The sequence below is a fragment of the Chionomys nivalis genome, chromosome 7, assembly GCF_950005125.1.
Source record: "Chionomys nivalis chromosome 7, mChiNiv1.1, whole genome shotgun sequence".
In the NCBI taxonomy this organism is placed as follows: Eukaryota; Metazoa; Chordata; class Mammalia; order Rodentia; family Cricetidae; genus Chionomys; species Chionomys nivalis.
The window spans coordinates 11,627,554-11,651,240 of record NC_080092.1 but is presented as its reverse complement, the minus strand read 5'-3'; the positions used below and the strand labels follow the sequence as shown (position 1 = coordinate 11,651,240).

Genomic DNA, 23,687 nt, shown 5'->3' with positions numbered 1-23,687 from the left:
GACCCAATTACTGCATTTCTCATTTTTTATTTGACAGAAAAGTTGCTTTTGCTGTACAGATTTTAAAAAACCAAAATGCATTAAGAAACATCAAAGTTGGGGGGAGGGGTGTCACAACCTTAAGAAGGGGGGGGTGCAGCAACTCCAAAATTAACTCCTTCCTCTTCCAAGAACATGTGGACTTACCAAGTTCCAAAACATCAGTCACCCCCAGGAACTTGAGCAGGAACAGCTTCCTGGATCATTACAATTTCCTGAACTGTGCCCCTCCCTCCCCAAACTCTCATTCCCTCCCCCTCCAACTCCCCAAAACATATGAACCGGGAAAAACTCACAGAGATCAACATTTCACAGGAACAAAAAAAAAAGGGGGGGGGAAAGCCCTCCCCTCAAGATGCTGCCAAGGTTCAAGGGAAGGCAAAGACTCCTTCCATGATTCTTCTGGGAAAAATGAGGAATACTCATGTCTCCAGAGCATGAGTGTGGTGGAATCCAGATTATGGAGACCTGTAACAGAAGATTGGTCAATGCACCGCTTCAAATAGTCTCAATTTCTAACTCTCACAAGGACTAGGCTTCCAAGGAGACAGACCTGGAGGAACGGTGGCGATTAGGTCGGGGACTGGGTGTCTCCTTCCTGCGCTTGTGCCCAGGAGAACGGCTGTCCCCACGCTGGCCTCTCCAGGAAACTCGCTCACTGCTATAAGATTATAGAAATTAGGCACTACAATGGTACCAACAAGTTTTCTCATTGGTGGATAGGTGAGCTAGATTGATAGTACCTGCTATGTGCCCTACCTCTGTTGATCCCTTGGTGAAGGCTGGGGCGAGGGCTGGTGACGCTCCACAGGTGAGTAACTGAGGGATCGGGAATCCCGAAGGGAGTCTATTGGCTTTCGAGGGCTGCGTGACCTAGGAAGCAGAGTAGGCCTCTATAGCACCATGTCCTCCCAAACCCACCAGCCAAGCATTCAGGACCACCCACCCAGGTCCTGACCACCAAACCTCACACCACACAGGGCCAGCCTCAGACCCACCTTTGTCCGCACTCACCCATCCGCCCGCACACCATCCACCGAGTGCCCCCAGTGGACAGGGCACAGGGTGCAGCGGGGGATGCAAAGATAAAAGAGTCCCTGCCCTTGGAGTTTTGTTTGGGAGTGAAGGAGAACAATGAAGGCACACATGCCCCCTATATAGGAAACAGGCCAGCGGGGATGGATGTGCATGGGCCTGAGGATCCGAGCAAGGATGGGGGGACCTGGGCAGGGCAGGGAAATGGCAGGGCAGTCTTCTCGAAGGTGCTGTTTGGGTGCAGTCTTGCAGAACGAGTTCACCAGGCAGACAAGGAAATCCCAGGCAGAAGGAACAGCATGTCCAAAGGCATGGGGCTCTCCTTAAGACTGCAAGGCGCTGGGTATGACCGGAGCACAGGGCATGTGTGGGGGCGGGCAGGAGGAACACAGGGCGGGCAAGGGCAGCTGGTGAAGAGCCTCACACGCCATTCCTGCAGAGGTGGCACTTTATCCTGCAGGCCACAGGGCGTCCCGGAAGGATTTGTGGAGTGAAGGGAAGTAACCAGATGTGCGTTTTAGAAAGATCCCTCTGGCTACGTGTGGAAGAGAATGGCGTGGAGGCAGGGAGACAGGGAGGAGGCTGTGGACAGAGTCGGGAGAAGATGACGGTGGCCAGACCAGAGCCCTGCAGCAGCAATGGGGAGACTTAGAGCTAGAATCTCTGAGACCAGGCTGCTTGTCAGGGGAGGGGAGAGGGAGGAAGAATCCTATGACTTCCCAGTTCTGGCCTGGGCCCTCAGTTGGATAGTGCAGCCCTTGACCAGAACACAACACTGTGGGAGGATAAGAGGAATGTCGGACTCCTCCCGTACAACCTGACACAGACGTCCACACGAGGCACCCCAGCAGGAACCTCACCCAGGGTCCCTTTTCTGGAGAACTCACCCCCAACCCCCTTTCCACAACAGGCAAGGAAGCACTCACCTCCTCTCGCCAGGGGGTGGCTTCTTGGGGCTTGCAGGTTTGGGTAAGGCCTGAGGGCCAGGCTTAGCAGGGGAGGGGGAGGAGGAAGAGGAAGAGGAGGAAGAAGAGGAAGAAGAGGAGGAAGAGGAGGAGGAGGAAGAGGAAGAAGAAGAGGAGGAAGAGGAAGAAGAGGAGGAGGAGGAGCTGGAACTGGAGCTGCTAGAGCGCCTCTTCCGTTTGGCTGGGGTTGGCTCCTGAGGGCGTCCTTCTCGCACAGCCTCCTTTGGGGCTGGAGCGGGACTGGGGACCCTGTGAGAGAAGAAAGGTGTCAGAAGGAGACAAGATGCCCCAGCCCCAACCCTACCTTCCTTGGCCTGGAGGAACGGCAGTGGAGGAGGGGTGCCTGAGAAAGGCCCTGGGAATACTCGAAGGCAGGCCAGTAAGCACTTCTCTGGAGCAGTGGCACAGAGCTGACCAAACCTTTGCTAACACAAGCAACAGGCTGGGGCCCGAAGCACAAGGGATCAAGGTTAAACCTCAAGAATGTCCCTGATGAAGGAATAAAGCCCCTGGACTCAGATGTGGAAGCTGAAGCTGGGTGGTCTCCGTCCTTGGAGAGCCGCAGCTTGGGGAGGCCCCTGTGAGTGCAGGTTGGCAGGGGAAGGGCCGTCCTGCCTGGAGGCAGGGAGAGGGATGGGATGACCTCTGAAGATCCTTCCAGCCCAGGGAGTTCCTCTTGAGGTCTAACTGCCATCCCTCCTGCTGTAAAATTAAGTCCATTTCCTCTAGTTCTGTCCTCTGTAGAGATGGAAAACTTATCATTATCCTCTAGAGAATTAACCTTTGGAGACTTTTATCTGTCCCATTCCTCCCCACGAAGCCCCCACCCAGCATTCTTTCTACTCCCAATTTGAAGGTCAAGGTCCCCCAAACTTTCAGGTGCTTGTTTTAAGATTTTTCTCCCTCCCAACTCCCCCACCCACTGTAAATACCTTCCCCCTAGATTCCTTAACTCCCTCACCTTTTCAGTGCCACCTCAGGCTGAGCAGGAAGGCTGGAGCCCTCAGAGTCGCTAGAACTGGAGCCAGAGGAAGAGGAGGAGGAGGAGGATGAAGATGAGGAAGAGGAGGAGCTAGATGACGATGAAGAGGAGGAAGAGCTCCGACGTTCCTTTGCTGGTTGCAGAGCAGCCAATGCAGAAGGCTGCTGGGCCCCAGTAGAGGCTGGTGGTTCCCCACCTTCAGCATGGGACACCCCAGGGGCAGGGCCAGAAAGCATGCCATTGTGATCACTAGCAGAGGATGTGGACTTTGCTACCGTCCCAGATGAAAGGGACTGAGACCCTGCTACAGGAGTGGTCTGGGCAACTGAACGAGACTGGTCTGAAAAGGCAGATGGCACAGGGGACCGAGGTCTATCCTGTGCTGGAGGGAGAAGAGATTGCGAAGGAGCCTGGACCATTCTTGAAACAGGGGAAGGAGCCCGCTCAGAGGTCATCCTAGACTGGCCTGGGGCAGATGGTGGTGTTCTGGACCTGGCTCGGTCAAGCAGTAAAGGTGAGGTTCTGCCACTGACACGCTCATAAGCAGAAAGGGGCACCCTGGGACTGGTGAGATTTGCACCAGACAAGGCTGGAGCCATTCTGGCACTTGAGAGATTTGCAGGAGCCAAGGCTGCAGGGGTTCGAGAGCCAGCAATATTCACAGGAGCTGTGCCATGTGCAGATCGAGGACCCACCAGGTTTGCAGGAGCAGGAGCCTGGGGTGTTCTGGAACTGGAGGGATAATTTGCAGCAGTTGGGGGTGTCCCAGAGCCTGAGAGACTCAAAGCTGCCAATGCAGCTGGTGTTCTAGCTCCTGTGAGGTTCACAGCTGCAGCTGCAGGGGCTCGAGGATCAGCAAGGTTCACAGCTGAAGGAGCCACTGCTGTTCTAGGGCTGGCTAAGTTCATGGCTGCTGCTGCAGCTGGTGTTCTTGAGTCAGCAAGGTTCACTGATGGTGGAATAGCAGATGTCCGGGCACTGGCAAGGTTCATGGCTGCTGCAGATGCTGCTGGAATCCTGCTGGCAAGGTTGGCAGCTGGGGCTGTTCTAAGGCTCATGAGAGGTACAGGAGCTGGAACCTGGGACATTCTTGCGGCAAGGCCAGCAGCAGACATAGACGGAGGTGGTCGGGCAGTGCCAAGACTGATAGCTGTCAGGGCAAGTGCAATTCTAGACTGAGCATGGTTCTCTGGAACAGATGTTCTTGGATGATCAGGAATCCGGGGACCTGGACCATCCATCATTGAGCCACCAGTCTGCTGTAGGACAGACATGGGTGTTCTAGCACTGCCAAGGGGTTCAAGCATACCAGGTGATCTACATCGGTCAAGAGGAGTTGGTGACATGCTAGGACGACTGAAGCAGCTCATCCTAGAGCTACTGAGTGCTACAGGAGGTGTACGAGATCCAGAATGATTCCTGGTTGCTGGAGGAGTGGCAGAACGTGACCGATCAGAACTACTTCCAGATGCAGACCGCCTACGGATAGCTGGAGGAGATCTTGTTAGAGACCTCTTGCCTCGAGTTGCTCTAGGAGTACGAGACCTAGAACGGCGACGGATAGCAAGTGGTGAGCGACTTCGAGAGCGCTTGCGTGGCAAGAGTGGTGTCCGGGACCTAGAGCGTCTCCGAATAGCTGGAGGAGTTCGGGACCTGGAGCGGCGGCGTGTCACTGGCGAGGTTCGAGAACGGGACCGCCTCCGAGTGACTGGAGATGTTCGAGACCGAGATCTTCTTCGAGTGACTGGGGATGTCCTGGATCTCGATCTTCTTCGAGTAACTGGTGAAGTTCTGCTTCGCGATCGCCTCCTGGTTACTGGTGGAGTCCTAGATCTGGACCTTCTGCGAGTCACTGGAGGAGTCCGTGAACGAGAGCGACGACGTGTTGTTGGTGTTCTGGACCTCGACCTACGGCGAGTTACTGGTGGTGTTCTGGACCTAGATCGCCTTCGGCTCACAGGGGATGCTCTTGATCGAGATCTACGCCTATTTACTGACCTTGACCTTCTCCTACTCACAGGTGAGGTACGAGATCTGGACCTACGTCGGCTAATTAGGGGTGTCCTGGACCTGGATCGCCGATGAGTAGCTGGTGAGGCTCTAGACCTAGAGCGCTTCCATGGAGCTGGTGACGTTCGTGATCGAGATCGCTTCCGACTGGTCAATGGTGTCCGAGATCGGCCTCTTCTGCGTCGAGATGAGGTTCGGGAACTCTCCTGTCTGGTAGGTGATCTTGAATGGTAACCAGAGCCACCCCTCCGTCTGCGAGTGACCCGAGACCTAGACCGGCTCCTCTGTCTTCTTCGTGATGTTGACTGAGATGATCCAGACCTATCTCGGCGTCGTGTTGTTCTGGTTTTCTCTCTACGTGAGCGGGATCGGGATCTTTGGAGTCCACGAGGTTTTGGTGAAGGAGATCGACCTCTCCTTGAAGTTGTCTTGGCACGGGGTGATGAAGCTGAACGCCGCCTCCGTGAAGATCTTGACTTTTCAGTTGGCTCTGGTGAAGATACTGAAGGACTTCTTCGACGTCGTGGTGGAGTTCTAGAGCGGGTTTCTGGTGAGGAGGAGGCAGAGCGGCTTCTACGAGAGACTCTAGCCTTCCTCGTTAGCTCAGGAGATGAACGAGAACTCCGACGTCGAGGTGGTGTGCGAGACTTTGTCTTTGGCTCCATTGAGGACCTGGAACCTCTTCGAGCAGTTCTGGATTTAGGTAGGTGTTCTGGAGAAGACTCAGAACTACTGCTTCCTTCGGGTGAAGGGCCCCTCTCTTTGCTTGACGAACCTGATCTACTACGTCTGGGCAGGGCCCGAGGGGCAGATATTTTGTGTTCAGGAGAAGAATCCGTACCACTCTGAGCCCTCTGTAGCACTCTTGGCTTATCTTTCATTTCAGGAGATGAGCCAGACCTACTGAGGCGGGGAGAAGCTCGAGACTTGCTGTCAACCTCTGGAGATGATCCAGAATGACTCCTCTGTCTAAGAGGGGTTCGAGTCTTGGGTTTAGAATCTGGAGAGGAGTCTGAGTCACTTCTTTCCTGAGGGGACGTGCTGGGTTTTCCATCAAGCTCTTGGGAAGACCCAGACCGACTTCTTTGCCCAGGAGAGGTTCGAGCCACAGTTTTCTGTTCGACTGAGGATTCTGACCCACTTCTTTCTCTCTGAGGTGTGATACTCTTATTGTTGAGTTCTGGGGATGATGGAGAATGACTTCGCGCTCTGGGAGTCTGAGGCAATGCTTTTGGTTCAGGGGACGAGTCACATTCACTTCGTCCCCTGGATGGGGTTTGAGGTGTGTCTTTGATCCCAGGAGATGATCCAGATAGGCTATGCCTGGAAGGAGTCCCAGACCCATCTCTAAGTCCTGGAGAAGACCCAGACCGGCTTCTCCTAGATGGAGTTCTAGGTAAACCATCTTTCAGTTCAGGAGAAGATGCAGAACTACTTCTTTCTCTTGAAGGTGTTCTGTGTACAGTCTCAAGTACAGGAGAAGACACACTCTGATTTGAAAATATTCCTACCTTTTCCACTACTTCTGGGGAAAACTCAGAACTACTGCGCCTAGAGGACCTCGCTGATTGTTCTTTCACGTCTAGAGATGGATCTGTCTCCATTTGATTAAGAAATGGCCCATTCAATTCTTCTTTAACTTCAGGAGAAAATTCAGCGTTTACCTCTGAAATGGGGCCTGAGTTTCTAAACTCTAAAGATGACTCAAAGCTATTCTCCCCAGGGGGAGAATGAGATAGCTCTTTATGTTCTGGAGAAATCTGTGGCCCACTCCAACATGAAGCTACTGCAGGGATTTCTGCAGCTTTTGAAGAAGGCTGTGCCTGGCTTTGGTCAAGAACAGGCAACACAGCAGGCCTTTCTATTTCAGGAGATGATTCAATGTTACTTCCAGGCATTTCTTTATGTTCTGGAGATAAACTGGGTAGAATCTGACTTAAAGGTTGCTCAGATTTTTCTGCTTCCATTAATTCACCTTGGCTTGAATTAGGTAATGAACTATTTTGGTCCCTTAAGCCTAGAGGTGACCCAGTTTCACTTCTTTCCTTTAATAATACTCTAGGTATGTCTTTCAGTACTGTAGATGACTCAGGCCTATCCTGTATAGGACTAAACTTTTCTCTTGGTAAAGATGACAATGCAGCAACATCCTCTTGAATTAAACCTAGTTTCTCTTTCAATTCAGGAGGCTCCAATATGCTCTGTACCAAAAGAGATTTAGACTCTACTAAAGGATATAGATTAGAGTCAGGTTTACCTTTACTCTGGTCAGGAGACATTCCTGATTTCAGCTTTAGATCTGTTGGTAATTCACCTTTATCTTGTTTTACTGGTGATCTGAGTGCCAGCTCAGTGACTGGAGATGAAGATCTAGAAGGGCCACCCTTAGGAGATGTTTGACATTTGCTCTGCAGTGAGGGAGATTCCAAGTGAGTCTGTCTCACTTCTGGACTTGAAGCATCAGACCTGGGATCTGGCCAAGTTTGAGATTGTCCTTTCTGCTGCACAAATGAGGAGCTAAAACAGCTCTCTCCTGGTAATGTATTGAGTGTTACAGCTGGACAGAGGGGAAAGGATCCAGAGCCTTCTGTTGGTGAATCCTTAGACTTCTCCTGGGAACAGGGTGACTTTGATGCAGAGAGATTTTGCTCTGGAGGAGTCTGGAGCATGCTTTTTGGGTATGGTGACGGAGACTCAGAGTGACTGTGTCTCGGTGGCGTTCCTGGTTCCACTTTAGTATCTGGTGAGGAGGATCTAGAACGGCTTTGTCTTGGCAACAACCTAGACTCCACCTTGGAGCAGGGAGATACTGATCTGCTTTGCCTCTGAGGTGTTCTAGATGTCACTCTACTAGGACTTGGAGAAGAGGAGCCAGAATGGCTTCGTCTTGGTGATATTCCCATTTTGACTTTGGGTTGTGGAGATGATGACCTACATGGGCTCTGTCTTGGCGGTGTGCTAGATTTCACATGAGGAGAAGACCCAGAGCAGCTTTGTCTTGATGGGGTCCTCGATTTCACCTCTCCATCAGGTGATGATTCAGAAAAGCTCTGTCTTTGTGGTGTTGCAGAGTGTTCATCGACCTGTGTGTTTGTTACAGACCCTGGTCTTGGTGGTGTTCCAGATTTTACTTTGGGCTGAGGAGATGAACTTGAATGACTCTGTCTTGGTGGAGTTTTTGACTTCTGTTTAGGCGGTGAAGAACCAGAGCGGCTTCGCCTTGATGGTGTCTGAGACTTTTGTTTAGGACACGGAGAGGAACCTGAAAGGCTTCGCCTCAAAGATTTTGCTTTGGATCTTGGAGAAGAAAGAGACCTGCTTCGTCTCGAGGAAACGTGAGATTTTTTCATTTCTGGGCTTGAGTTGGATCTGCTCCTCCTCTGAGATGTTCTGGATTTATTCTTCCTCTCTGATGAGCCAGACCGTCCTCTTCTTTGTGGTGTTCTAGAGTGAGATCTTCCACGTCTAACTAGACTTCTGCTGCGAGATCTTCGCCGTGCTGGTGTCCTAGAGCGTGACCTCCCTCTCCTGGCTGGTGTCCTAGAGCGTGACCTGCCACTTCTCCTGGCTGGTGTTCTAGAGCGTGACCTCCCTCTCCTGGCTGGTGTCCTAGAGCGTGACCTGCCACTTCTCCTGGCTGGTGTTCTAGAGCGTGACCTGCCACTTCTCCTAGCAGGAGATCTACTTCGAGACCTCCTTCGAACTGGTGATCGGGTCCTAGATCTGCGCCTAGCAGGTGTTCTCGATCGAGACCTGCCCCTGCGAGCTGGTGTTCTAGACCGAGACCTACGCCTGGCAGGTGTCCTAGACCGAGACCTACGCCTGGCAGGTGTTCTGGACCGAGACCTACCCCTTCTAACTGGTGTTCTAGAACGGGATCTGCCCCTAGTGGCCGGAGATCTAGAGTGTGACCTGCCACGCCTTGTTGACCTAGACCTGCCTCTTCTCTGGTTATTTCTACTCCTGGACCAGCCTGGTCTCTGCGGAGATCTAGACCGGCCACGCCTCTGGGGACTTCTAGATTTTCCCCACCTCTGTGCAGACCGTGACCTACGCCACTGAGGGGACCGTGACCTAGAATGACCTCTCTTGGTGGGGGTTCTAGATCGAGATCGTCCCCTTTTAGTGGCAGGACTACGGGATCTCCCTGCTCTATGAGATGGAGTACGAGAATGAGATTTATCCCGCTTTGCTCGGCCATGTGAACGATTCTTAGATGTGGGTGAAGAAGAAATCTCTCGGCGGGCCCCAGGAGCTGGTGTGGGTTTAGGACTTTCAGGGGAGGAACTGGCATGCCGAGAAACTTTGGTAGGCTGGGGGGATGGTGGGCAGCTCTCTGAGGAAGACGACTGGGGAGGTTTCTCAGGAGACTTAGATGGTGAACAGCCCCGGGTTGGGGAGGCCTCAGATGAGGGGTTAACTGGCTCCTGACTGGATGGGATTGCTGCAAGGGGTCGTGGGGAGTCGCCATGTTGCTCAACAAGGAGCGGAGTGGGGGCAGGTAGTTCTGGCCCTGTGCTGCTCCTTTCCGGAGAGGGACTAGGTCGAACTGCAGATTTCTAAGAGTGAAAAAGAAAGTAAGGATAGTGATAAACACCATAGCTCTATTATCACCTGAAAGATTCCAAAAGTTTCTAATAAAACTTCCCTTTATACACCTCTCAAATCAACTGACCCTTTCTCTACCCAAAGTCACACTCAATTAACAAGACATCATGTAATACTAGTAGGGAGGCAGCAAGATACCCTTGTAGGTTGCAAACCATGGGTCTCATGTGGTAGAAAGAGAAAACTTACTCCTCTAAATTGTTCTCTGCCCTGTACATGTGTACCCACCATGTGTACACATACAAAATAAATACTTTTCTTTTGGTTTCAACACAGCGTTTCTTCAGTAGTTATGAAGCCTGTCCTGGAATTCGTTCTGTAGTCAGAACTACCTATATATGGGTTCTGGGGATTGAGCTCTGGCCTCCAACTCAGAGAAATCTATCTGCCTGCCTCCTGAGTGCTGGGATTAAAGGTTTTTAACAAGACCACCCAACAAAATAAATGTATTTTTAAATTAAGAAAATAAAGCACTAGTAGGGGAAAAAAACTAAATATATGAACAATCAGATCTCAGTAACTCAGAAAAAAGACAAATTGAAAACAATGCACTACCATTACCAACAAAAACCATCAGTGTCCTGAGACTAAGTTTTCTTCCTTAGTCTCAAGGGAAGAAGTCTGGCAGTATGTGGGGGATACATAATGAATACAACACCCCCTCAAAGAAGGTATGATTCAATGGAAAGTGAAACCAGTTGGGTGACCATAACTTTCCACTCAAATATGGAATAAATTAAGTTAAAATAGCATAAAGGGAGCAAAAATTTAGAGTATGATTTTTCTTGGCATGGTATAGCACTTTAATCCCAGCAATCAGGAGGCAGAAGCAGGTGGAGCTCTGTAAATTCAATGTCAGCCTGGACTATGCAGTGCATTGCAGGGTAGTCAGAGATAATGTAAGGAGACCCTGCCTCTAAACAAATAAGCACATGAATGACTGACCAATAAACAAGTAAATAAATGGTATAGGCCTGGTAGTTACCAGAGCTCAATCCCCAGAACCCATATATAGGTTGTTCTGACTTCTAAACATACTGATAACTCACACCTGCCTTCCCCTCATCAGACACACACAAAAAAGTAATTCACCAAGGTCTCGCAGAAATAGGCCAAAATAAAGAGGCTAAACCATAAACACTTTAAAAATAATTTTTAAAAAAAGCATTGAAAATAGGCAAATGAACCAACTTATAGCTTAAAAGTTATCTCTAACTGAGACAAAATATGAGATATTAAGTTATACTATTACTGACAACAGCAAAAACAATCAGCCACAGAACTAGAAAAGTATAAAGCTGGAACTACCAAAATATGTTTTCAGATTGGCAACAGCAAATTAAAGGTCAAAAAAAAAGTGCGCACATGTGCACATACACACACACACAAAAGGAAACAGAGACACTGTAAATAGAAAAATTAAAGCAATTTCTTAAAAACCTTTTGTTCCACTGTATGGATATAAACAAATAACAAATATAAAACCTACAACTATCAACTGAAGTTTCATTGTGAAAACTTCACAATTTAGTGGGTCACAACTCATTTTAAAATACTTGGAGGTGGGGCTGGAGAGATGGCTCAGAGGTTAAGAGCATTGCCTGCTCTACCAAAGGTCCTGAGTTCAATTCCCAGCAACCGCATGGTGGCTCACAACCATCTGTAATGGGGTCTGGTGCCCTCTTCTGGCCAGCAGGTATACACACAGACAGAATATTGTATACATAATAAATAAATAAATATTTAAAAAAAAATACTAGGAGGTGTAAAATGTCTTGGTAAACAAAGATGAGTTAATATAGAAATAGAAACTCAAATATTTCTCAGCAGTTGCTTATAAAATGTCCGTCATGCAGCACTGCTAAGCCTGCCCACTTTTCTGAGTTCTAACACAGAGAATTCTTACTTTTTCTCATTCTGCATCTCCTTTAAATAATATCCAAAATTCTCATGCTTGCTATTACACTTGTTTTTCCAAAACCACCCTCATTCACACTCTCATTCTCTTTCTCTCTTTCTCACTGCCTTCTATAGATCCCTGCCAACCTCCCTGGCTAAACCTGACCATAACTCAAAAGGGTAAGATTTTCTCTTAATAAAGATACCTTACCCTACTTGTCATACTTGTTCCTTTAAGGCAGATCTCTGAGTAAAACTCTGCGACCCAATGACCAACTCAGAACATACCTCCTTCTTATCTTTGTCTTCATATGGACTGCTAGACTGCTTTGTAGAGGGGTCTGGGCTACTAGGCTGCTGTATGTTGGTGGCACCTGGCTCACTAGAAGGTGCATCTCCCTCCCCTTGATGCCCTGAAGCATGGGGAGGACTTTGCCCAGTCAAGGCTGTTGTATGAATTTTAGCAGCAGCACTTCGAGACCTGTGAGTTGATGAAGGGCAGGGGAAAACAGGGAAATCAGCTCAAGGGAGAACAGAAAACCCCCTCCACCCCCAGCCTGCAATCTACTTTCCTATATGAACAACCCTCTTTGGGGGGAAAACAAAAAAAACCAAACCATGGACACATGACTCAGATCAGTTTTAAAAATGCAAATGCAATCCTTTTTTCTGTTCCAACTCTTCCCAACACAATCCCAATTAACACCCCTCTAGGCCTTTACTCACCACCCCCCAACATACCCAAACCTTCCACCCAGGCCCTTCCCTACCCACTTCATTCACAACTCACCTCTGAGCCCACCTCCTTCAGGAAGCCTTCCCCGATTAAGGAAGCCAGGGTAAGGACTCCTTCCTCCCCCAGACACCACCAAACCACCCCCGCCCTATTCTGGTAGTCCATATACATCATAACAAACAAAAAATAAAATTAAAAAAAAAGAAAAAAAAGACAAGGGGAAATGTATATATGTCTGTCCATCCTGTTGCTTTAGCCTGTCAGCTCCTAGAGGGCAGGGACCGTGTCTTCGGAATGGTCTGTGCAGCGCCTAGCACACCGTGGGCGCTCAATAAATATTAAATTGATTAACCCATCAGTCCCTCTCCCTCCATTCCTCCTGGACTACCCCTTACCGACTACGAGAAGTATCAGAGGAAGAAGCAGAGTCAGCAGAAGTTGACCGATGGGCTCGACGACTCTTAGGAGCTGGTGTTGTGCTTCGAGACCTGAAGAAAGACCAAATCAAAGCTCAGGTATCTGTCATACTTATTCTGAATTCTCCAAACTCATCTCTTTTTAAAAACAAAGAAAATCTGTTGGGCATGGTGAACCCCGCCTTTAATGTCAGGACTTGAAGGCAGAAGAAGGAGGCCAATCTCTTCTAGTTGAAGTCAGCCTGATCTACAGAGTGAGTTCCAAGACAGACAGGGTTACATAAAAAGACCTGGTCACAAACACACACACACACACAGAAGGAAATCAGAAGACAATTTATAGTTCATTCTCTCCTTCCATTATGTTGGTCCCAAAGATACAATTCTGGTCTCTTTAGGTTCCTGTTTAGTCACATTACCCACGTAATTTTTGGTTTCCCCTTTACACATCCATCTCAATCCTTAACTACTAGTCAATGACATGACTGATTTCAATCTCATCCTCCCAAAGTGTGTGTGCATGTGTGGGGGGGTGCTCATCTATTTCTTCCAAATACACTTACCGCTTCCTCTTCTTGTCCTTCGATTTACGTTTGCTCTTTGGAGTAGGAGACCTGGAAAATAAGGAAAAGTTGTCTAAAAAGAATTTGTAAAACATTAATAAAATCTGAAGTAAAATGGAAATATAACTGGCCAAGTTTTTATTGTAACAGGTAGATAAAGGATTGCACTCTACTAAAAATAAGAAAAGGGAGGACACCTTCTACAAGCCAAACATTGAGTAAACAAAGCCATCAAACAGTAAGTAGCTTACCACTCCCCCATGTGCTGCTATGTCTCCCCCAAGAACCAACAAGCTCTTTCTTACCTGTGTTTTCGTTTCTTGGACTCAGATTCTGACCTGTCAGTGAAGAAAAAAGAAAAGGAAAAGAAAAGAAAGAGAAAGAGAGAAATCATTAAACCACAACTACTCTTCAAGAGCTGCCTCCAATCACTACCAAGAACTTCCACCTTAGCCAGGGGTGGTGGTGCATGCCTTTAATCTCAACAGAGGCAGGCAGATCTCTCTGAGCTAGAAGCCAACCTGGCCTACAAAGTTAGTTCCAGGACAGCCAAGGCTATGTAGAGACCCTCCCCTTAAATTAAAAAAAAAAAAAAAAAACTACAAAAAAAGAAACTTTACACCTCGTACCTGTGTTTCTTCTTCTTTGAGCTCTTCTTTCTCTCCCGTCGAGGAGAACTGCTCTCTGACCTGCTATAATAGGTTCAGAAGCAAGTCATTTTACTTGGCTTTCTCTCTGGCCCTCTAACCTATAATTCTCAAAACTACTTCAAAGCACCTGAACAAACCCAAACAGCATCAATGGTCCACACTTTATTTCTATACTTAATCCATAACCACAAAATCAAAACCCAGAATGATGCTGGCCAGCTTTTTGGGCTGAGCTATAGATTCAATCATTTCCCACTTAAGCACACACATTTCTGAGCTGAAACTTGAAAAATCAATTCTGTCCCCTACAACTGTCTTTGCAATTTGGATTATCCACTACCTCAAAGCAAACTCAAATTCTAGAAGTCCAACAACAGTGAAGGTCTCCCTGAAGAGAAGAGTAACTTTCCAACTGACTTACCGTCCTCTATCTTTCTTCTTTTTCTTCTTCTTTTGCTTTGGAGTTGGTGATCGAGAACTGCTCGTCTCTCGAACAAGGCTGGGAAAAGGCAGAGAGATTCTAGGTGGCTGGACAATTTCCTTAAAACATGTCACTCTAGTAAACATACTTGAAACAGTTCACTGATAACTACTTCACCTTAGGACAACTGCTACATGCCAATTTGTCTGAGTGTGTGTGTGAAAACTTCAGAATTAAAAGATGTAAGTTTTCTGGGCAGTAGTGGCGCATACCTTTAATCTCAGCACTGGGCAGGCAGGAGCAGGCAGATCTCTGAGTTTGAGGCCAGCCTAATCTACATAGTAAGTTCCAGGACAGCCAGGTCTATACAGAGAAACCTTGTCTTGAAAAACAAACAAAAAGATGTAAATTGCTAGGCGGTGGTGGCGCAAGCCTTTAACTCCAGCACTCGGGAGGCAGAGGCAGGTGGATCTCTGTGAGTTCGAGGCCAGCCTGGTCTACAAGAGCTAGTTCCAGGACAGGAACCAAAGCTACAGAGAAACCCTGTCTCGAAAAACCAAAGGGGGGGAAAAAAGATGTAAATTTAAAAGTGGTTGTCTATTTAGTTAATTCTTCGGTTCTGTTAGTGAGAAAATCTGTGTATTTTAAGGCAGGTCTCGCTATATAGCCCTCCCTGTCCTGGAACTACCTATATAGAGCAAATTATAGCCTCAACTCAGAGATCCTCCTGCCACCTCTGCCTCCCAAATGTTGAGAATAAATGTGTCATGTTTGGTTTCATTAAAATGTTTTGAGACAGGGTCTTACTATGTTATGACTGGCCTTGAAATCAAGAGATCTGTCAGCATCTGCCTCGAGTGCTGAGATAAAAGGTGTACACTACACAATAGCTTAATTATTTGAAAAACATAAAATAGGGTCAGCAATTAAAAACACCAGCTGTGCCAGGCAGTGGTGGCACTCACCTTTAATCCCAGCACTCAGGAGGCAGAGGCAAGCAGAACTCTTGAGTTCAAGGCCAGCCTGTTTTGTAAAGGGAGTTTCAGGACAGCCAGGCGTGTTACACAGAGAAACCCTGCCTCAAAAAAAGGGGGGCCGGGCGGTGGTGGCACATGCCTTTAATCCCAGCACTCAGGAGGCAGAGGCAGGCGGATCTCTGGGAGTTCGAGGCCAGCCTGGTCTACAAGAGCTAGTTCCAGGACAGGCTCCAAAACCACAGAGAAACCCTGTCTCGAAAAACCAAAAAGGGGGAAAAAAAAAACCACTGGCTGTTTTTCCAGCGGACCTGAGGACCCATTTCGAGCACCAAGGTGATTCTCAACCATCTGTAACTCTATAACCAGGAGATCTAATGTCCTCTTCTGATCTCCAGGGTCACCAGGCACATGGTACAAAAACATTAATAGAAGCAAAACACAAAAACAAAATTTAACTAAAAGACTACAAAATCTAAAAACCTTTGGAAAGGCATTAGTGGCATAGACCTTCAAGCACTCAGGAAGGGCAGAGGAAGGCAGCCAGCCTGATCTACAGAGTGAATTCCAGGACAGCCAGAGAGCTACATAGTGAGAGCCTGCCTCAGAAAAACTGGAAAAAAAAAAAGTCTAGAAATACTAGTAAAAACAATAAAGTACGAACTTCCTTTTAACAAGGAAGCAGATCCAAGGGTTCTCTCCTGAGTACCTGTATGGTTTGGGAGGCTCGGGAGCTGCTTGTTTAGCTTCTCGAGCACGTCTCTGAGGATCAAAAGAACTACCATCCACATAGGAATCACTGATGCCAAAGGCAGCACGGAGTCGCTCATTCTTCTTCTCGTTCAGTTCTGCCAACTGATGAGTCTCAGTTACCCTAGGGGGGGGGGGAAAGGCCAAAATCTGAAGGATATACATGGAACAAAAGTGAGAGCCCTAAATCAGAACTTAATTATAAGGATGAGCCAAACAGCTCTGGACTAAGGAAAGTAAAGGCAAAATCAAGTCCCAGGAGGGGAGGAAAAAAAAAAAGGACAGCAGCAGCTCTAATGGCATAGATTCTGGAGATCAACACTCACGTTGGCCTCTGCCCTGGGGTTTCTTCCTTGCCCCCAGGGTTCACATCCTTCTCCAGCAACATGAGTCGAAAGGTCGCCACCTTCTCCTGAATCTGCTGTTCTTCGTACCTGAAGGATAAATCCCTTCAAGGTTAGAGCTTGATGGGGGTTTTCCCAAGTCCCAATTTATAATTGTTTCCTTTCCAACATGGTCCTTTTTCCTCTCCATGCACGCAGTATTTGTCACTCAAAAAGTTTTCCTTATCTTCCCCCACGACTCTCCTTCCTTCTCTACACTATGCTCTCTAGAACAGTGGATTTTAAACATGCTACAATTCAGGGGCCAAGAGAGGACAGTTTGCTTGCTGGCAGAGTTCCCAGTGCTCCTTTCCCAACTTCAACACGAATAGATCTTTTATTTCCTGGGACTTCAAAGAAAACATAATGTATAAAAGGATACCATTGCTCAAGTTTGAAAACCACTGCTCTAAACAGGTTTCTACCTGAATATGTTCCTTTTCCAAAACTTCACTTCTCTGCCAAGCTCATGATAACCTCTAATTCAAATACTCTTTCAATTCCAATCTGCCTTTGCCAACTTCCAAGGCCGCAATCCTTAAATCCACCTACCTTTCTCTTCCTTCCAAATAACAACACCTGTCAGGTTACCTAGCTCTTCTGCCTGATGCTACTTTCCTATACAGCACATTTTTGTTCCTTGATGGCCCCCTTCCCCTTCATAAATTCAGCTAAATAATTCAGACCCCCTTAGGCTGCTATTAATGCTCCAAATAGTTTCCTTGACATCCCACTATGCACTGACCCATGACTCTTCTCAATTCTTCAAGCTCATTTTCTTTCTCCCTTACAGCTGCTCCTTTTTAGGACTCTTTCAACCTACTCTAGTTTCTTTCCACACATCCCACCTAACACCCAGCTAAGCACTCACTCAGTGCTTGGCTTCTCCCCACCCATTCCCTCACCCCTGCTCTTCCATCATCTCCTCCAGCTCGAGGCATCGCAGCTCCACGCGCCGCTTGCGCTCGTGGTCCAGGATGTCAGGATTAGGCCGCTTCACCAGGGCAGCCTCCAGGCGCCGCAGTTCCTCCTCTCCCTTGTAGTCAGGCCGCTCACCACGGCGGCCCCGCACCAGGGACAGATTGCGCTGGACGTAGCCGTTGGTGCCGCTGCCCCGGGGCGTCGGCAGCCCGATCCCGTTGTACATGGCCCTGTGCCCAGGGGGGCACCACCGCTCCTGAGGGGGAGCGGGGAGACACCAGTCAGGCTCCTGGCCCCAATCTAACTACTTACCACATCTCCCACATCCACATCCCTGGCTCTCTTAGCCTTTAGTTCAATACTTAAGTCTCACACTGAATCTCCATCAGCAAAGCGATGCTTCTTCATTCCACTAGTCTACAAACAAAACCCTCCCTTTATCCTCCCCCATACTTCATCCTTTCCACTAAATCACCACTACTTTTAAACCTTTTCTCACAATGTACTTTCACCAAATCCTAAGCCATTCTTCTTTGTACTTTCCTTTCCTTTCTATACCCTAAGCAAACAAGAATCCAGTTTGTCTCAAATCTCTCCACACTTTATTCTTCTTTGGCCACAATACACACAAATGGTATCTTCACCAACACTCTGAACGTAATTACTCACAACCAAGTCCTCCAAATGGCACAACAAACACCAAAGATTAGAAGCACCTTTAAACCCACAGTCCATTTTCAAAGGCTCCTCCAAGAAATAAATATCTAGGCTAACCGGAACTAACAAGAAATGGATCAAACAGTCCTAGGTATCTAAATAGGTAAACTGTCTAGTTAAAATGTCCTATGAAGCCTCACACCCAAACTACAGGTAAGCAAGAACATCAGAAACACAGAGAAACCATGGGTACATAAGCTTATACTTCACATGGGGAAGGTGACCCATCTCTTTGACTCCAAATATTCATAGCTCCTACCAACTACAGTGACTTTATTATTTTAGTCTCCTTCCCAGTAAAGTTTACCACATCGCTTGCAGCTCCTCCAAGTCTGGTTAGCTCTTGTTAAATATTGCCTTTCAACTTGATAGTCTAAACACAAACCATCTTTCTCTCTGTTCCAACTGTTCCCATACTTCCTTTACAAGTTCTAGAAACCTTCAAACTCCGTATCTCACTTTATGTAAAACTGTTGACTTTCCCTATTAAGCTCTGTTCTGGAACTTCACTTTTTTTTTCTCCAAGTTCCGCTCTACTCTTCAATTTAACCCTATGTTCCCAGTCAGGTTCTACCTCTTGTTCCAACCTCGGCATGACTAAGAGCCCCCAAGCTCCATTTTTTTTGGACTGCATTACTCGTTCTCTGTTCCCATCTCACTATATATGCTTTTTTCCTCCAACATATGTTCTCCAAGATAGATTCTCTGAGCATAATGAAAGAAAACTAGCATAAAGAAGCACACAAAACAGGAAAAAGTGGAGGTTAGTAAAAGCATAGGGAAGAGATAAGAGTTGGATAAGAGGTTTTACACTCATGGAATTCCAAAACTAGTATATCAATTTCTGAACAAAAACAACACCCAAAGTGTGAAAAAAAGAAATATAAGCAAATGCTGCATGTAAAGCAAACACCCAAATGTACTTTTGCCCCATCCCACCCTCAGGTCCAGCCTAAGCCCTACTCAATCAAAACAGCTTTAGAAAACTAAAAGCAAGTAAGAGAAGCCTATCAGGGTCAAGAATGACAGAGCTAAACCTATGAAAGACATGTGCAAATCAGGAAGAAATGGAAAAAAAATCTTTTTAGAGTCAAGAAATATGCTTCTGCAGCACTTTCCAACAAGCATTCTTAAAAGTCTAAGAATACCAATCCTCCCTCCCTTCCTCTAAATCTAGGGTCTATATGGCTTCCTCGCCCCCATTAACAATCTTTCAACGGAATCATTCACTCAGACTTCCACCATTTTACACAGAAATCCACCCGCCCACTCCCTACCTGAAGAAAGCTAAGCAAGAGATACTAAAATCATGATTTTAAAGAACTTTCAGGGAAGGGCATAAAAAGTGGGAGGGGGGAATTTACACCCAGCATCTAAAGCAGTGCTCAAGACAAGACATTAAAAGAGAAACGACAACTACCAAAACCGGGCAGAACAAAGTATGCAGCTTCCCAAAGTTAAGAACAGAAAGAGAAAGCAAGTTGCCAAGGGAAAATAATTATCAGAATTCCAAACTACAAAAGAGGTAGAATTTAGAACTAAAATACTCAAGAAACGGCACCCGCGAGAACAGCAATGGGTCCTGGAAAAGGACAGAGCAAAAGACAGAACTCGGTGCTGAGCGACTATTAACTGCGTAGGCACCATGTAACACACGCAGCTCTAAAATTAACCCAGCAAGCGACCTAACCTAAGCCCATCCAAATGAGAAAAAAACGATCTCCTTCTGAATCTTTGATTCCAAGACGTCTTAAAAACTGCAAAATAATAACAGCATAGGTAGAATTACATGCCAAGTAAATGGCTGACACGGCCAGGCTGTTTAAGTCCAGAATTTTCTTCCCATCGAAAAGCTCCAAAAGCCTCGTTTGTTCATTTGAGGAGGTATGTTTAAAAAGCAGGTTAGGAGGCGGACATGATGGCTAGCGCACGCCTTTAAACCCAGCACTCGGCAGAGGCAGGCAGATCGCTCTGGGAGTTCGAGGCCAGCCTGTCCACATAGTGATGCCAGGTCAGCACAGAGACCCTGTCTTATAAAACCAGAAAGTAAAAAAGAAAGAAATAGAAATAACACGGCAGGAAGGAGCACATGATCCTCCTTATCCACGCAGACTGAACACGTTCGGTTTTTGTCTTTTCTCTGGATCCCCGCCCCCGCACACACACGCAGAACCACGGCACCGATACTAACGACCAACTCCCGAAGTTCAAGGCCTCCGAGCACTCATCGGGCCGCCGAGCCTATTTTCGGCCTTGAGAATGGGGGAGGGGGCCGCGCGGCGCCCCGCAGTCTGCGAGGCTCCGGCCGTTTCTCAGGCTCCCCCAGCAGGGGCAGAAGGACCCACGCCGGGGTCAACCGGGTCGAGAGACCGGCGGGTCCGGAGCCCGGGCGGGGGACAAGCCCCCCGGATGCCGCCCCCTCCCCGCGACTCCGGGGTGAGGGTCTCCTCGGACCCAGGTAGAGCAAAGGCGGGAGAGAAGCAGAGCCTCGGGCGCTGCGATCGAAATCGTCGGGGGCGCGCGGCCGAGACCCAGCGGCGGCGCGCGCCGTTGCCAGGTGGGGGAGGGGCGAAGGGGCTGAAGGCCGCGCGGCGACGGGAACCGCGGAAGCGGGGGAGGGAAAGGAACGAGAAGGCGTCCGCGCCGGCGGCGGCGCCGAGCACGCGTGCGCGGGGCGGCCGGGGCCGTTCTCCGCGCGCTCTGGCCTCGAGCCGAGACCGCCGCCCCTCCCCCACCCAGCTAGCGCGCTCCCTTTCTCTCACCCGCCGCCGCCGCCGCCTCCGGCCGCCGCCTCCGAAGGGGAGAGGTCCTGCCGCAGCTGCTGCTAGAGTCTCCGAATCCCTCGGGGCCCGAAGCCGACGCCTCGCCGGTCCGCAAGCCTCAGCCGCCGCTGCCGCCGCCTCGCTCGCCTCCTCAGGGGCCGCAGCGGGCTTCGACTGCGCCACTCGCACCCCGCCTGGATCGCGCTGCACGTCAGCACGACCGAGTGCGTCAGCACGCAATCACGAGAGCCGCTGGGCCCTCTGGGAGCCGTAGTGCTCTGTGCGCAGGCGTTGAAGCCACACGAGTAACTATAGGTTTTTTTTTTTTTTTTAGGCGCAAGGGACGTTCGAAAAACCCGAGTCCCGTCGGGCACTGCGTGGAAAAGCGGGGAAAGGCGGGGCACCGTACCGAAGAAGCAACGTCTGCGGTAAATCTTCTTCTGTAGGAAGGGGGAGGGGATGGAAGCGGCAACCCCACGACACCGGGGAAGAGCTCAGACGCACGCCTTCCGCGCAGAGAGTTCTGGGAGTTGTAGTTCAGTCACGAAGAGCGAGAGACTCGTACAGCGCCTTCTCCGGGCAGCCATTTTGTCCGTCTGTGTTGTGCGGCAGTGGTTCAGCAACTCAGCCCCCTTGACTGCGGGTTTCTGTAGCAAGTCTGAGGCCACAGAGCACTGGGTCATCCGCGCTCAGCAGGAGATGCCCCAGAGTCAAGCCTCCTGGCACCCCTAGAACCACTTGAACCCGGCTCTGGCCCAGGTTCAGAAGCAAAAGCCGAACTAGCTAGTCTTCTATGATGTCCATAGCTTTCACCTTCTTATACGGGCCGAAATAGGGCGGCAGGCCGGCCAATGACAGTTTCTCTTGCTTGGCGGTGGTGGCTCACACCTTTAATGCCAGCACTCAGAAGGCAGAAGCAAACGGATCTCTAAGTTCGAGGCCAGCCTAGTCTACAGGCGAACTCTAAGACAGCCAGGACTACATAAACCCTGTCTCGAAACAACAACAAAAAAACCTTCTTACCTTTGAGTAGAAGACTAGATAAGCGATTTCGCCTGTAGAATCTGCCGTGTATGAAGGAATGTGTCAGGAGTAACAATTTAAAATGTTTAACTACCATTTCCTGGCACTGGGCCTCATGACCTTAGTTTGACCCCCTCTGACCCATATGGCAAAGGAAAGAAACAACAACCAACACCTACAAGTCCATGGTATTCGTGCGCTGTGTGCCTGCCTCCACATATAAACACACTTACACACACACAACAGAACTATAATAAAAAAAACTTGAAAACAAAACTCCTAGACTGTTGTTTTTTGTTTGTTTGTTTGTTTGTTTGTTTTTGAGCCAAGGTCTCCCTATGTAGTCTAGGCTAGATTCAAACCCTCTATGTGACCCAAGCTATCCTGAACTTAGGCTCCTCCTCCCCTGTAGTGCTGGGAATTGATGCCAGGACCTTCATATGTGCTAGCAAGGGCTCTACCATTGAGCTACACTCCCAGCCTATTTCCTATTACATTTATGTGTTAAAAATGATGTGCATAGATGATTGTCTGTTCGGGGTATGTGCACAAGTGCAGTTTCTGTGAAGATCAGAGACTGTGGGGGCTTATTTAGTTCCTCCGCATGAACAGTACTAAGGTCTTAACTGAATCCTCTCTCCAGCCCAGCCCCATTAATTTTTAAAGGTTCTTTTTCTAGGGCTGATTAAAAGATGGTCTCCCAGCTGGGCAGTGGTGCGCATGTCTTTAATCCCAGCACTTGGAAGGCAGAGGCAGGTGGATCTCTGAGTTCGAAGCCAGCCTGGTCTGCAGAGGGAGTTCCAGGACAGGCTCCAAAGCTGCAGAGAACCCTGTCTTGAAAAACAAACAAACAAAAAGATGGTCTCCCACGAAGCAGAGCTGTACAGAAGCTTCCAGCTTTCACGCTAATGTCTGACAACCAACCTGTCTGCAGTCTTGAGTACAGGAAATTAGATTTAATGTTGTTTCTTTTTAATTTACCAACAAAAGGATATACTCAGGTGCTAGAATTCCAGGACTGTGAGACCCACCACACTTGAGGTCACATTTCTGTGCTCTAAGCTTGTTTCCTTGAAGTCCCCAACACTGCTAGACTTCCATAAGCTGGGCATGCCTTTGGAGTTAATACAGCAATGTATTTGAGGTTCAAAGTAAAGGGTGGTGGTTTCTTTAAAGATTGTATCACTTCTAGTGAGACCTTCCCTGCCAGCTAAATTCCCATCTAAAGTCCTCCTATTTTGTGCCAAGTTTTGTACCTGAATTGTGCATTAAAAGTTGATGAAAACCCCATGGGTCTTTTTCCATGGAAACAGTGAATTCCTTCACATGTCCACAGTGCAATTTTCAAAATCAAAGTAAGATTGGGCATGCATGCCGGTTCTCTCAGGACTCAGGAGATTGTCACAGGAAGGCCAGCACTCACAGCACCGTGTGACGAGAGCCTTCTCAACAATGACAGCAAAAATGTAGGGCTGACAAGACTGGCTCAGCTGGGAAAGGAACGTAACGTGTGGTAGAAGGACAGAACTACTTCTGAAAGTTGTCCTCTGGCTTCCTAATGTGTGGCATGATACCACCCCCAGCCCCCCAAACAAAATAAGTGCATAAATAAAAGGTGGCTGTACCATAGACACAATGCTATAATCTGCAGACCTCATTGAGATGACACATTGTTATTTGTTCTGATAGCATCTTTTATTATAACCAAGACAAATTCAAAAGCATGCTTTGAACCACTTGAGCTGTTTGACTACTTCCTCTGAATTGAAACATTCTCTCCTCATTGGAGGCATTTTAGACCTAGCCAGGCTGGTGGCCCAGGCCTTTAACCCC

At 48.4% G+C, this 23,687-nt stretch overlaps 2 protein-coding genes across 11 annotated transcripts; one reads left to right on the top strand and one right to left on the bottom strand.

Annotated features, from left to right (window-relative positions):
* Nucleotides 1-7: 7 nt before the first annotated feature.
* On the bottom strand, nucleotides 8-20,964 carry Srrm2 (serine/arginine repetitive matrix 2). Of its 10 annotated transcripts, none has more exons than XM_057775123.1 (15): nucleotides 20,832-20,964; nucleotides 17,337-17,608; nucleotides 16,375-16,482; nucleotides 16,008-16,172; nucleotides 14,325-14,402; nucleotides 13,883-13,945; nucleotides 13,559-13,591; nucleotides 13,254-13,304; nucleotides 12,670-12,762; nucleotides 11,827-12,019; nucleotides 3,001-9,590; nucleotides 2,001-2,288; nucleotides 799-912; nucleotides 593-700; nucleotides 8-507 (listed from the first exon to the last, which is right to left on the bottom strand). In XM_057775123.1, exons 2-15 carry the CDS (start codon nucleotides 17,576-17,578, stop codon nucleotides 498-500), a joined length of 8,136 nt encoding a protein of 2,711 aa, XP_057631106.1. In that variant the 5' UTR covers nucleotides 17,579-17,608; nucleotides 20,832-20,964; the 3' UTR covers nucleotides 8-497. The 10 variants fall into 10 exon arrangements, 6 of the variants coding, with proteins under 6 accessions (XP_057631106.1, XP_057631107.1, XP_057631112.1 ...); XM_057775124.1 differs by having other exon boundaries at nucleotides 593-697; XR_009057410.1 differs by lacking the exon at nucleotides 8-507 and having other exon boundaries at nucleotides 662-697; nucleotides 799-1,701.
* On the top strand, nucleotides 20,200-22,007 carry LOC130877657 (serine/arginine repetitive matrix protein 3-like). The gene is made up of 2 exons (XM_057775130.1): nucleotides 20,200-21,055; nucleotides 21,166-22,007. Exons 1-2 carry the CDS (start codon nucleotides 20,329-20,331, stop codon nucleotides 21,261-21,263), a joined length of 825 nt encoding a protein of 274 aa, XP_057631113.1. The 5' UTR covers nucleotides 20,200-20,328; the 3' UTR covers nucleotides 21,264-22,007.
* The last annotated feature ends 1,680 nt before the right edge of the window (nucleotides 22,008-23,687 follow it).